The 12511-nt window shown below is 37.6% G+C and overlaps 1 protein-coding gene across 1 annotated transcript in view; it reads left to right on the forward strand.

The window, feature by feature from the left end:
• ITGBL1 (integrin subunit beta like 1) overlaps positions 1-12511 on the forward strand; it is a 167320-nt gene that overhangs the window by 79780 nt on the left and 75029 nt on the right. Inside the window, exon 7 of the mRNA XM_034418138.3 lies at positions 345-491. Within this exon, the coding sequence (XP_034274029.1) occupies positions 345-491 (147 nt within the window). The remainder of the gene's footprint in view (positions 1-344; positions 492-12511) is intronic.

The raw sequence follows: 12511 nt of genomic DNA on the forward strand, positions 1-12511 counted from the left end.
GATGGACTTCTGGTTGCTATCCTACTGCTGTATCAGTTTGCTATAAGATGAAAAAGATTTTAAAAATTTACATAAGTGCTAAATACAGGATGTTTGAGAAGTCGGGCTATGTGCAAAGATATGAGAATATATGTGTGTGCTCCCAAAGTCTCCTTGGTCCAGAAGAAAAAATATAAAAGGCCATTGAAAGAAGTTACAAGTATGAAACAATCCACAGAAACAGTAGCAAACAGGTAGGTAGTGTTAATTCCACTGACTCAAGAAACGTTTATGCAGAAGCTCAGAGATTTTAGACTACTGTATGGAGATAAAGGTGAAATATGTATGTTTGTTTTGCTGTTAAGGTCATGGCCAGTGTAACTGTGGACGATGTGACTGTAAGACTGGATGGACGGGGAAGAAGTGTGAACATCCAACTTCTTGCCCTATCTCCCCTGAAGAGAGCCTTAGGAAATGCCAAGGAGATTCACACCTTCCATGTTCTGGCAGAGGTAGGTTACTTGGATTTTCCAGGATAATCATAATGTACATGCCTTGTGAAACTAAACTGCTTCCACAAATGAACCTTTGTGGAAGCAATTTAGTTTCACCAAGCATGTACATTAGTTTACAGTCAAATATTTGTTTTAGATTAGAGCAGTTCCCCAGCACTGCTGGCTGCTTGCTTAATGTTATCTGGGAAACAAATGAAGCGGAACAATGAGGCTCAGATTTGCCTGATGAGCAATCCATCATGTAGACTTTGCCACCTGTTCAATTGCCTCCCTGGCCTGCTACTTTAAATGGCAAGGATCAGCAGGTGGCTTGGGACCTCAAAAGTTCTAATTCAGTAAACCTGATGCTCAAAAGTTCTTCATGATTGTTTCATGATTCAGTTCATCCTTCATGTTGCTGCATCATGTAACTTGTGAAAGTAATATTCCATTAGCACTCAGTAGGGAGTGAATATGCTTAGTTTGAAAGATATGAAGAATTCATCTTTCTCATTCATATTTTATAATAACAATGTACTATGTGTTATATCTGCAACAACTGTGTGCTGACCTGATGTTTTGCTTGTTATTGTGTTCGTGCTTTGGTAACAGATAGTTAGTGGTGCGGTCTTGCCCACTTAGGGATGGCAGAATATTTTAAGTAATAAATATTCTTATTCAGGAAACATCAGTCCCAAAGGTTGACAGCAAAATGTGAGGAAGTGGTGTGTTAACATATACTGGATAGTGAGCAACTTTGTCCTCTTCGCTATACATGGCATTATAAAGACTCTTGGTGAACTGAACAATTGTTTCAGGGGTAGAATTGAACCCATATTAGTTGTGCCGTGAAAAGCTACTTAGCTGACTAGGTTGCAGCTTCAACTGATTATTCGTAGTTTGAAAAAGTGTTAGCTGAACTGTGTCCCACATTTGTATAAAATAAAGCAATTAGCTAAAGAAAAAAAAATGTTTCACTTGATCATTCTGGTGTTACAGGTTAGAACAAAATGTTAAATGTGGAAATTTGTATATTTTATAGAGAAAAGCAGTGCAGGCATTTCTTACAGAAATTGTAGCGTTATAATTTCAACATTAAACTTTTAGAAAAGTGACACTGAGATTCGCAATCAATTCTTTAGGTTTCATTAAAAGCGAGGTCTTTATTGGAAGCAAGTAAATTCTACAGTGTAATTGAAGATAATTCTGGAATGCCCTTTGAAACTTCTGGAAAAAATTATAGGTTTGTCTTCTGTATTTACCTACTGGTTTTCAAATATTGATCCTTGATTTGCTATTTAAAAAGGAGTGGGTTTTTTGGTCTTTCCACTAAAGAGAAATCTCTTACAATCTAAAGCATCTACAATGTATTAGTTATTACCATTGTTTGTTTTAACAATGATTATAATAGATGCTGATATTTTATTTACTTATTTTATAATATCTATAGCCTGTCCTAATCAATAAGGTCCATGAGCAATGGGGATATCTATTTGAAGAAAAGCCTCATAGGTGCCCTATTACTAAATCTAACAATTGCCCATTGAAACAATACAGTTCTGGGTTGTTACAGAATACCAATTGGATAGGGACTCTTTGTAACTATAGAAAGAGAAAAGAGACTACTAATAGAAGACCTGTCACCATATACCTCTCAAGGAGGTTGTTTCCATAAATAGGTCTTTTTCTGATGGCCAGGCCAGATCTTAAAATTCAGTTCTGGTAAGATGTTGTGTGATATATTTATTTGTTTGTTTGTTTGTTTGCTTGCTTGCTTGTCAAGCATGACTAACATAACAGATATAAGTATAAACATGATTACGAATACATGAAATGGATACGAATAAAGTAGGACAGGGACGGTAGGCACGTTGGTGTGCTTATGCGTGCCCCTTAAGATCTCTTAGGAATGGGGTGAGGTCAACAGTAGGCAGTCTAAGGTTAAAGTTATGGGGGTTTGGGGAAGTAACCACAGAGTCAGGTAATGCATTCCAGGCATTGACCACTCTGTTGCTGAAATCGTATTTTCTGCAATCAAGTTTGGAGCAGTTTACCTTAAGTTTGTATCTATTGTGTGTTCGTGTATTATTGCAGTTGAAGCTGAAGTAGTCATTGACAGGTAGGACATTGTAGCAGATAATTTTGTGTACTATGCTTAGGTCAAACGGAAGCTGGCGTAGTTCTAAGTTGTCTAAACCCAAAATATCAAGCCTGCATAAGGTATTCTATTATGAGCAAGTCTTCAAAGGTAACCAGCTCTTTGTGCTGGGACTGGAAGCTGACAATATTAGTAACCATTGCAGCAACTTCAGAATTTGGGCTATTCTAATTTGATGGGTTATCCTGCACATTTTGTATCAGCTGGATCCTAACTAAACAATCAAAGCACAAGCAGAATTTCTCCAAACCCTGCTATTCTATCATACATTCACTGTTCAGATTAAACAGATACGGGAGAATAGTCTTCCTTATCTCACTTCCTTTCAAATTCTGAACTATTGTTTTTCCAAACTCAGATTTTTCAGAAGCTGAAACATCTTTCAGAAGAATTACTTATTATCCCAGCACACTAATTCACCTTAATATATTTTATATTCTGGGTTGTTTGTGTGTATGTGTGTGTGTATGGCGGATATAAAAACCTAGATATTACCTCAGAATATAAAATATATTAAGGTGAACTAGTGTGCTGGGATAATAAGTAATTCTGAGACATTATAGAGAAAGCATTCTCTATTATCCATCTTACCTTAACTATTTGATCTAGTCTACCTTTCACGTTTCTGAATCTTATCTGTCCTTTTAGCATTTCTGTTTCTACATTTGGCTTACACATGAAATTTATGCCCTGGTTTAATATTTGCATATTCTGTTGTAGCTCTTTCTTCCATACAGCTTTCATTTTTCTTTTTTTGTTATTTCTGTCACTTGTTGACATCATTGAGATATTTTACTTGTTTGACATTGAAACCTATGCTCTAGGTGACAAGTTACCATAGTTTAATTTTGAGTCCATTGTAAGTAATTTCCTTAATCAGCCAGCAGAATATTCACCTATTGGCTGTTTTCCAGATACTGAGGCATTCTCATCTGACGCTTGTTCCACTCACTTTTTAATAACAAAAGGTCACATTTACTTTTAAAATCCACAGAGTTATTACCATTCTTATCAAATCAAGAAATGCACTCATCTCATGGGACTTGGTTGGTTTGCAACCAAATGGTTACAGGTAGAATGATTTCATGTCCCTGTATCTACATTTACAGATCAAGATGATATAACTCAATTTTTTTCATAACTCAGTATGAACTAAGAATATCAAGCTTTCTCTCCACAAATTATTAAGAAGTTAAGGATATTTGAAAAGAGGCATGCAACATTATTAAATTATAGGCAAATGAACTAGTAATTATGAATTAATCCTAGCAGGTAGATTATTGACTTTTTACTATAGTATCCAATGATAAACATAATTAGTAATTTTTGTTTTATTTATTGATGCAGGGGTACATTTCACTAAAAAAGGTACTATATGTAAATCTCATGTAATAAAATAACCCATATACATATGTGAAATGACAAATTTGTTCTATTTAAGTATAATGATAATATACTATAATAATGGAAAATTAGTAGATTAACAGCATTATTCATAAGGAATAATAAATATAAAATTTAGGGTGATAACTATGAATTACTTCTGCAACAAAATAACTAAAGTTAGAATCAAAAGTATGTGTTGTTGAAAATCAATGAAATCTTTATTATAGTTGTAGACCAGCATAAATGTTATGATGAGTTGCAATTATGGCATATACAGTGATGGGGAATTTTCAGACAGTAAGAGTCAAAGGGAATGAAAATATACACAGAAATTATTTCTTTATAAAGAGTCAGCATTCACAATTTTCTCTACATGCAAGATAGTAATGTTGAATCTTTGATAATCAGTAGTTCAGAAGCAGTCTTTCTTTGAATGGACACTTTAAACTCAAGTAACTTGAGAGACTGAAATATTCTCACATTGTTTTGTGAATATTACCATTTTTGTTGTTAGATTTGGATTAAAATTAAGGAAAATTGCTAACCAATCATGCACTTGTACAGTGCAAAAAAACAGTTTATGTGATGAATTTAATACACATTGACCGTTTTTAGACGCTGGGAGAGATGGTGGTATTGATTTTCTTATGTGCTACCTTGTCTCTCCAAGGAACCTAGGCAGAATACAGAATTGATTTTAGCAAAAATGCAAAGATTTATTTGATCTGAAGAGTAACCAGAACCATGTTTCCTGAGCAGTCTATTGTAACATTTATGAATTAAACATCAGGAATGGTCAAGAGGAGCTTTTCTGACTAACAAAATGTTATTAAAGGGCACATCTTTTGTGAGCTGCAACTTTGCAACTAACCCAGATATTTTCTTTGCTCCCTCCTCTTTACCGTCACATATAAATTCCGAAGCTCCTTCACATGGTTTTTCTCTAATACTGTATGATATATGCCATCATCTAACAGCAAAGTCTTTCTGGATTCCATGTGAAACAAATGAAACAACTGTGCAAAAGAATGAATGAAGATGAGTTTGACATCAAGATTCAAAACAAGGACAAATTAATGTCAGACCATTTCAACCTCCCAGGACACTCTATTGTAAATCTCAAAGTGAGCATTTTGGAACAATGAGTTTAATAGCATCACTGAGTGAAATAATTTACATCAAAAGATTTCAGGCTATCACAAAAGGTCTCAACAAACACAATAGGTTTTTATTACATTTCAGTGATCATTTGATATAGTCCTTGTAATCTATTTTACATGTAAACTGATATCTCCTGTTCATTTTTCAGGTGCTCCATTTGGGCCCATTTCTGTAGCAACTTACATGGTATTTTTTATATGATAGAATGAATATTGTATTGAATAAAACAAGGTGGCTTTGTCTATGAACTCTCAAAAATTTAAAATTGGGATGATTTTATTACTGTATTGTGCACCACAGATACTAAGAATTCGTTCCTGTTTTTCTTTGACCTCTGCAACTATCAATTCCAACATGAGATGCTATTGATTATAACGTCTGATGACTAAATATGTTGGTCATCATGTTCTCCCAATTTAACACAGTACCACAGAAAAGAAAAACTTCCAGTACTTAAGGGCTGTCACAGATAAGAAGGGGTCAATGTATTTTCCAAAGCACCTTTGAGGAGGACAAGAAGTTTTGGGTAAAAGTTCATTACAGAGAGATACAATCTGGAACTAAGAAGAAATCTCTCAACAGTAAGAACAATTAATCAGTGGGACGGCTTGCCTCCAGAAATGATGGATGTTCCATCACTTGAGGTTTTCAAGAAGAGACAGCCATCTGCCTGGAATGGTATAGAATCTCCTGCCATGGATAGGAGGTTAGACTAGAAGACCTCCAAGATTCCTTTCAATCCTATTCTTCTATGTTCTCCTTAACCGTGTAGACTGAGTCCCCAGACTGGTTTACTTTTGTTAGTGATGGGTGACTAATTTGGAGGTATTTTAAATGGCAGATTTGGTACTAAAAATAGAGCTATTCCCACCTCCCTAAAGATAAAGTTCAATATTTATGAAATTGAATGTGGCCATTGATGAAATCATGAACCTTCATTCAGTGTTACGTGTTTCAATTAGGGAAGACAAATAATATAGCAATTTAACTTTTATTTAAGATTAACTTAGGGGTTAAATACTTCTTCTAGAAAGTCACATTGAAGAGGGAAGAGGGAAGCAAATGGAAATCTGAATAAAACAGATGAGAAATAAGAAATAATTATGTTTCTACATAAATGATTTCATTACAATTTGATAGGAACTCTCCCTCTTTCTCTCTGTATTTTCTGAGATTTAAACCTTAATGCTTGATTAACTTCTAGTGTTTTTTTTTTAAACAAAAAATAAGTTTCCTAGGGATGGTAAGTTTCCTTAGGTTAATGAAGAAGATACATATGCAGCATATAACTATGAAGCTTCAAGCTGTTCAGATAATAATGTATGAATCAGCCTTCATTTCCAGCATATTTCAGGGCTCAAAGAACATTCATGACAGCACAACACAATTCTATTCAATGTTGTTGCAAAATTAGAGTATTAAAGCCCTTAATCTTCTTCTATTGCTCTAAGTCACATCTTTATTCAAAAGTATAAAATGATGAGCAAAAATGAACGAGAACAGAAAACCAATATAAAAGGGGGGAAAATACACACTAATGTTTAAAGACGATTCTACAGAATACAAGCAAGAAACATTGGTAAAACCATAAATCAGTCTTTTAAAAAATATTTTCATTAGACATTATTTTATATATGCCAGCATTTAGATTAGAGGTTTTTATAACATAAATAGATGTAATCATACAGAAGATTACATCTCACTTGCAAATCTTATATTTTTCTAAAATACAAGCACCTTAATTACTTTTAACTCCACGTTGTGGAAATATAGGAGCCAAATGTTGGTTGTAAGCTAGTCTCTGGATTAAAGATCCTAGTTTATAAAAATTAATGTGATCAAGCCTTGGATAAATTTGGGTATGGTTGAACCTCTGACATACTGGCTATAGTAGACATAGTGAGTGATATTATTCTTACCTTGGTAGGAAATGCTGTTTATGGCTTGCAGTTAAGACAGATACTCTAATCCAGTGGTCACCAACTGGTGGTCCATGGACCACTGGTGGTCCATGAGAAAAATTTGGTGGTCCGCAGAAAAATATTGCACTAAATCAGGGGTCCTCAAACTATGGCCCCTGGGCCGGATATGTGCAATGAATATTTGTGCGGGTCAGAGGGGGGTAAAAATTCCAACCTGGGTCTGCTTCAGCCTCCTGGTGTGAGGTTTTGGGCGAAGGCTGGAGGGAAGTGCTGCTGGTGGCAAAGAGATGGAGGGCCTTGTTCCAGTGGGACTGCATCACATCCTGGAACTGGCTGACCATCTCAGCCCGCTGAGCCTCCAGGCGCCAGTACCTGGCCTTGCACTCCCACAGCTCTTCCCTCTGCTTGGAAAGCCTATGCTCCTAGTCCTCAGTGAGGTGCTTTTGCTGGCCTTCTTGGCCAGATCCAATTTGAACTGAGCTGTTTTGCCAACTCTTTCTCGTGGTTGCTGCTTAGCTCCAACAACTGCTTCCTGTTGGGACCCTAAGGAGCCCAGGCAGGCAGGTGAAGAGTGGCTAGGAGGGGAGGGGTGAGAGGAGGCCAGTGAGACGTCCCTCGATGTGAGTGATATAAAGTTGGCCACACCCACCCAGTCACATGACCACCTAGCCATGCCCACCCAGCTGATCATTAGGCAGATCACATTAGTGGTCCACGGGATTTAAAATTATTAAGTTAGTGGTCCCTGAGGTCCAAAAGGTTGGTGACTCCTGCCCTAGTCTACATATGATTTGTATTACTAAAAAGAATTATGTGAATATCTTGATTAACTAAAGCCAAGATGAATACTAGAAATCAATATTTATGTGCCCAATGTGACATATGAAAGATTGCAACTTGGAAGGTAAGAGGAATACATAGGCAAGTGCATGGATTAATGCATGAAATAAAAAGAAATAGATATGTGTTTCTGAAAGTTGCCTGAATTTATGGAGTAGAGTTTATTTACCACATTTATGCCTGCCTTATGTACAGGTCTACATAACCAGTAGTAATGATTCTGTGCAGTTCAGAGAACTGGCAAATCGCACCATCGGCTGCCCCCCGCCCTGTCCCCCCTATATATCTTGCCTTCACCATGCGGCCCAGGTAATCTCCGTGCCTTGCCTCCACACCTCACCCGCTCTGTTCACCAAAGATAAGCATACCGCCCACTCACCCCTCGCCTTGGGTTGGGGCCCGGAGATGCGTCATTCCCCCACTCCGGCCTTGCCCTGGGGCCTCCACCCATTCACCATTCACCTCAGCTGGGTCAGGGAATGCACCATTCTCCCACTCCAGCCTTGCCCCGGAGCCTCCGCCTGCCTTGGCCAAGTCAGAGAACGTGTGATTCCCTGGCTCCAGTCTTGCCCCAGAGCCTCCTCCCGCTCACCATTTGCTTCGGCTGGGTCAGGAAACGTGCCATTCCCCCACTCTGGCCTTGCCCCAGAGCCTCACCGTGTGGCAGAAGCCGTGCACATGCACAGAAGCTGTGCGCTCACGTACACACTCACATTTTTAGAGAACCGGTGGTGAAATTATTTGAAACCCACCACTGCAGTTGACACTACCTTCCCTATGATTTTTACTGAGCTTTTCTTTCAACAAGCTTTATCCCTCCCTACCCTCTTCTCCAGTAGTGCTTCTACCTCTGCTCAATTTGTCTCTGTCCTAGCCTTGCTTGATCTAATTAAGCCACTCATGCTGTGTAGTCAGATGACAGCAGGAGAAAACAGTGAGAAGTCAGCTGTTGCTGGACCAGCCATGACCGGACACTTTTCAAACATGCTTGCGAAGCATGAATATTTGCTTCCTCTAAAACATTTCTGCAAATGGTATTGGAGATTTGGTCAGGATCAGTGGCATCCTCAACGCTGAGAAATACCAGCAGATACTTATTCATAATGCTATACTATCAGTGTGATTGGCCCCAAATTTATTCTGTAGCAGAACAATTGCCCCAAACATACAGCCAATGCCATTAAGAACATAAGCTATCATGTCAACTTAGAAAACAGCTATTAATTTAACATCTACCAGTTTATCCCCAAGAACGCCTGGAGAGAGGAATGGTCCAAGGTACCTTCTGATCACTAATGGCCTGACCATTAGTGATCCCTCTACCAAACCACCTTGTTTTGCCTTGTCTTGCTTTGTCTTGAACAGAATTAGGTATAATACTGGAAGAAGTGCCTCTGCCCTGTATCAGTGTAGATGTTAGTTAGTTAGTTAGTTAGTTAGTTAGTTAGTTAGTTTGATTTGTATACCGCCCTACTCCTGAAGGACTCAGGGCGGTGAACAGCCAACAATAAAATACATAAATACACAAAATTTAAAAACCCGATAAAATCAAATTAAATTATTTGGCCCAGACAAATTAAAATACCCCAATAATTTAAAAACAGATTAAAATTTACATATTTAAAAAGGGAAGAGATTAGGCCAAGCCCGCTTGATGGAATAAAAAGGTCTTCACAGCACGGCGGAAGGAGCGCAGATCCGGGATCCTCCGTATCTCCGGGGGGAGCTCATTCCAGATGGTAGGTGCCCCCACAGAGAAGGCTCTCCCCCTAGGGGCCGCCAGTCGACACTGTTTGGCTGACGGCACCCGGAGGAGTCCCTCTCTATGAGAGCATACTGGCCGGTGGGAGGCTATTGGTGGTAGTAGGCGGTCCTGTAAAGCTTTCCCCCCCCCTTTTTAAATTTGATTTATATGCCGCCCTTCTCCAGAGACTCAGGACGGTTTACAATGCGTTAAGCAATAGCCTTCATACTTTTGTATATTTTATACAAAGTCAGCTTATTGCCCCCACAATCTGGCTCCTCATTTTACCTACCTTAGAAAGGATGGAAGGCTGAGTCAACCTTGAGCCTGGTAAGATTCGAACCTGCAGAAATTGCAGGCAGCTGTTGTTAATAACAGTGCTTTAGTCTGCTACGCTACCAGGGCTCTTGCAATTGTGGTGCTGATATGCAAAATATTAAACATATTGTGCAAGATTGCCCATGACTTGCTAGATAGCTGATTGGACATTCAGTTATGAGACCGCTGCCATACTTCCATAGAAGTTTTATTTACAATTATGTGGAAACCTATAGTTTTATTGTGAAGCTCTTACTGAGGATTCCTGGCTGGTCTCCCATCCAAACACTCACCAATTCAGGCCCCATTTAATTTTTCTGAGATACAACGAAGGCTGGGCTTTTGCTCTTTAGACATAGGCTAAGAAGGGGTACAAATGATTATCCATTCTCATGTGTTGGTTTCCCTTTAAAAGAGCTTTAGGAAATTTCCAATACTTATCTGTCTGAACATTCTACTTTCTAGATTAAACTGCTATGTCACAGTTTAGACACAGGGCAGCTTCTCTGATGATTGTAAATGCTTTTCTAAAATTGTTCATTTGATTTTTTTTTATTGCATGCTTGTGCTGTTTTATTTAGCATTCGTAGTATCTAGACTTTGGGGATGTCAGTATATACAATACAGTGCATATGTTGAAATGAGTCATTCATCAATTTCCCATGTTTTGTTCCTTTGGCTGATTGAAGGGATCAATGTATTATTGTCATTCATGAGGAAGACAAAAGTTAAACACTATTTTTATCTAGTCAAGTGTGTTTAAAATATAGCATGGGTGCGGAAAATCTTTCTCTCTGCCTTTGCTGGGGGTTTGGGGAGTGCTTGACAACTTATAATCTTCCCTCCTTCACATGTTCGGTTTGGAAGAAAGGTTACACATGCAAGAATTAACTGCGTGTTTTAATTATTGAGTCAAATAGACAAACAGGTGCTATTCTTGGAAAGGACCTGTCTATAAAAGAAGATCAAGTTCAGCTGATTATTTATTTGGTTTTGAGATTTCTCTCCATCATTATACATAAAGGTTGGTTTCACATTTGTGCTTTTTTCAGAGATATGCGCACATATACAGACAAACATAGAGTAATTAATTAATAAATAAGAGATAGCAGAATGCTAAGATATAGGCAGTTTTTGAAGGCCAGCCAGAAACAGAGCACAAGAAAATGAAGCTTTGACAGATAGTGAAAACTATTATTCCCCTGCTGAGCAGAGTTTTATTAAAAAAGCTGTGTTTTCAGGAGCTACAATGGTTAGTGCAGGTGTGAGGGGAGCATGGATCTTTCACATATTTTCTGTTGTTGTTATATTAAGTTCTTTCCAATCTCCGGAATTAAAAGATTATTTCATACAACATTATAACTCCATCAAATATTTGATATTACAACTACTGTAGATTTTAAAAACTACCAAGTAAAAACAAATCAATAATAAAGAAATAGATTATAATCTATTTTAAAAACAGATCGATTATATTCTATTTCAAATACAGAATCTATATTTTGCTGTTGAGATCGTGCTATTTATAGTAAACAATGTCAATGATTCAGATAGGATATACATTATTGATATACATTAGCCCTCCCTTCACTTTATTTTTTTTTAAATCCCTCACAGGTAGTCATCAACTTACTAACGTTATTAAACCCAGAATTATGGTTATATATTGTAGTTGTTAAGTGAGTCACCACATGATTGGACCTGATTTTACATTTTTTGCAGCAATCAGTAAGCAAGCACCATGGTTGTTAAGCAAATCCATTTTACCCAATGAACTTTTTTTTTTTTTTGCTGGAAACTGGAAATAAACACTGGGAACCAGCAAATCAAAAATCAAAATCAAAATCAAACATCATGGTCACGTGACCACGGAATGTTGCAAATGACCATAAAGGCAACCCAGTTGCCAAGTGCCCAAAATGGGATCACATGACTGTGGGAGTGGGTGCTGCTATTGTAACGTTGACATTGGGCTGTAGGAAGCTTCAGGGGTGGGCATCATAACTTTGAGCAGCCACTTGGCAATGGGTTTTAATTAGAGGACTACCTCTATTTTCTGTTACTATTTTTTTTTATTTCAGTTGATGCCTGATTTGTTTTTGTTCTCCTGCTTCTTATCTAAGTTGATATCTTCTTATCAACTTAGATGCCATTTTTGCCAAGTTCATCTTAAAATCTGGTGCTTTTTACTAAAAATTGCCAAGGTTACATAAAACCTCTGGCTTTTCTTGGACAATTTCAGGAGGTAAAGGAGAAATAATGTATATCTCATGCCGTAAAAATGTTTACTAACTAGTCAGTTTCTGGAATTAGCAGTTCACAGAAGAACAATCTCTAAAGTTGGAGAGCTACTGATGGTTTGAGACTCTTTGAGAATCTTTGAGAATCAAAGAGTTATGTCTTTGATAGCAACCAGATAACAGAATAACAGACTAGGAAGGGACCTTAGAGGTCTTCAAATCCAATCACCTGGTCAAACAGGAGACCCTATACCAGGGGTCAGCAACCT

The sequence above is a fragment of the Pantherophis guttatus genome, chromosome 5, assembly GCF_059756535.1.
Source record: "Pantherophis guttatus breed Tessera chromosome 5, ASM5975653v1, whole genome shotgun sequence".
In the NCBI taxonomy this organism is placed as follows: domain Eukaryota; kingdom Metazoa; phylum Chordata; class Lepidosauria; order Squamata; family Colubridae; genus Pantherophis; species Pantherophis guttatus.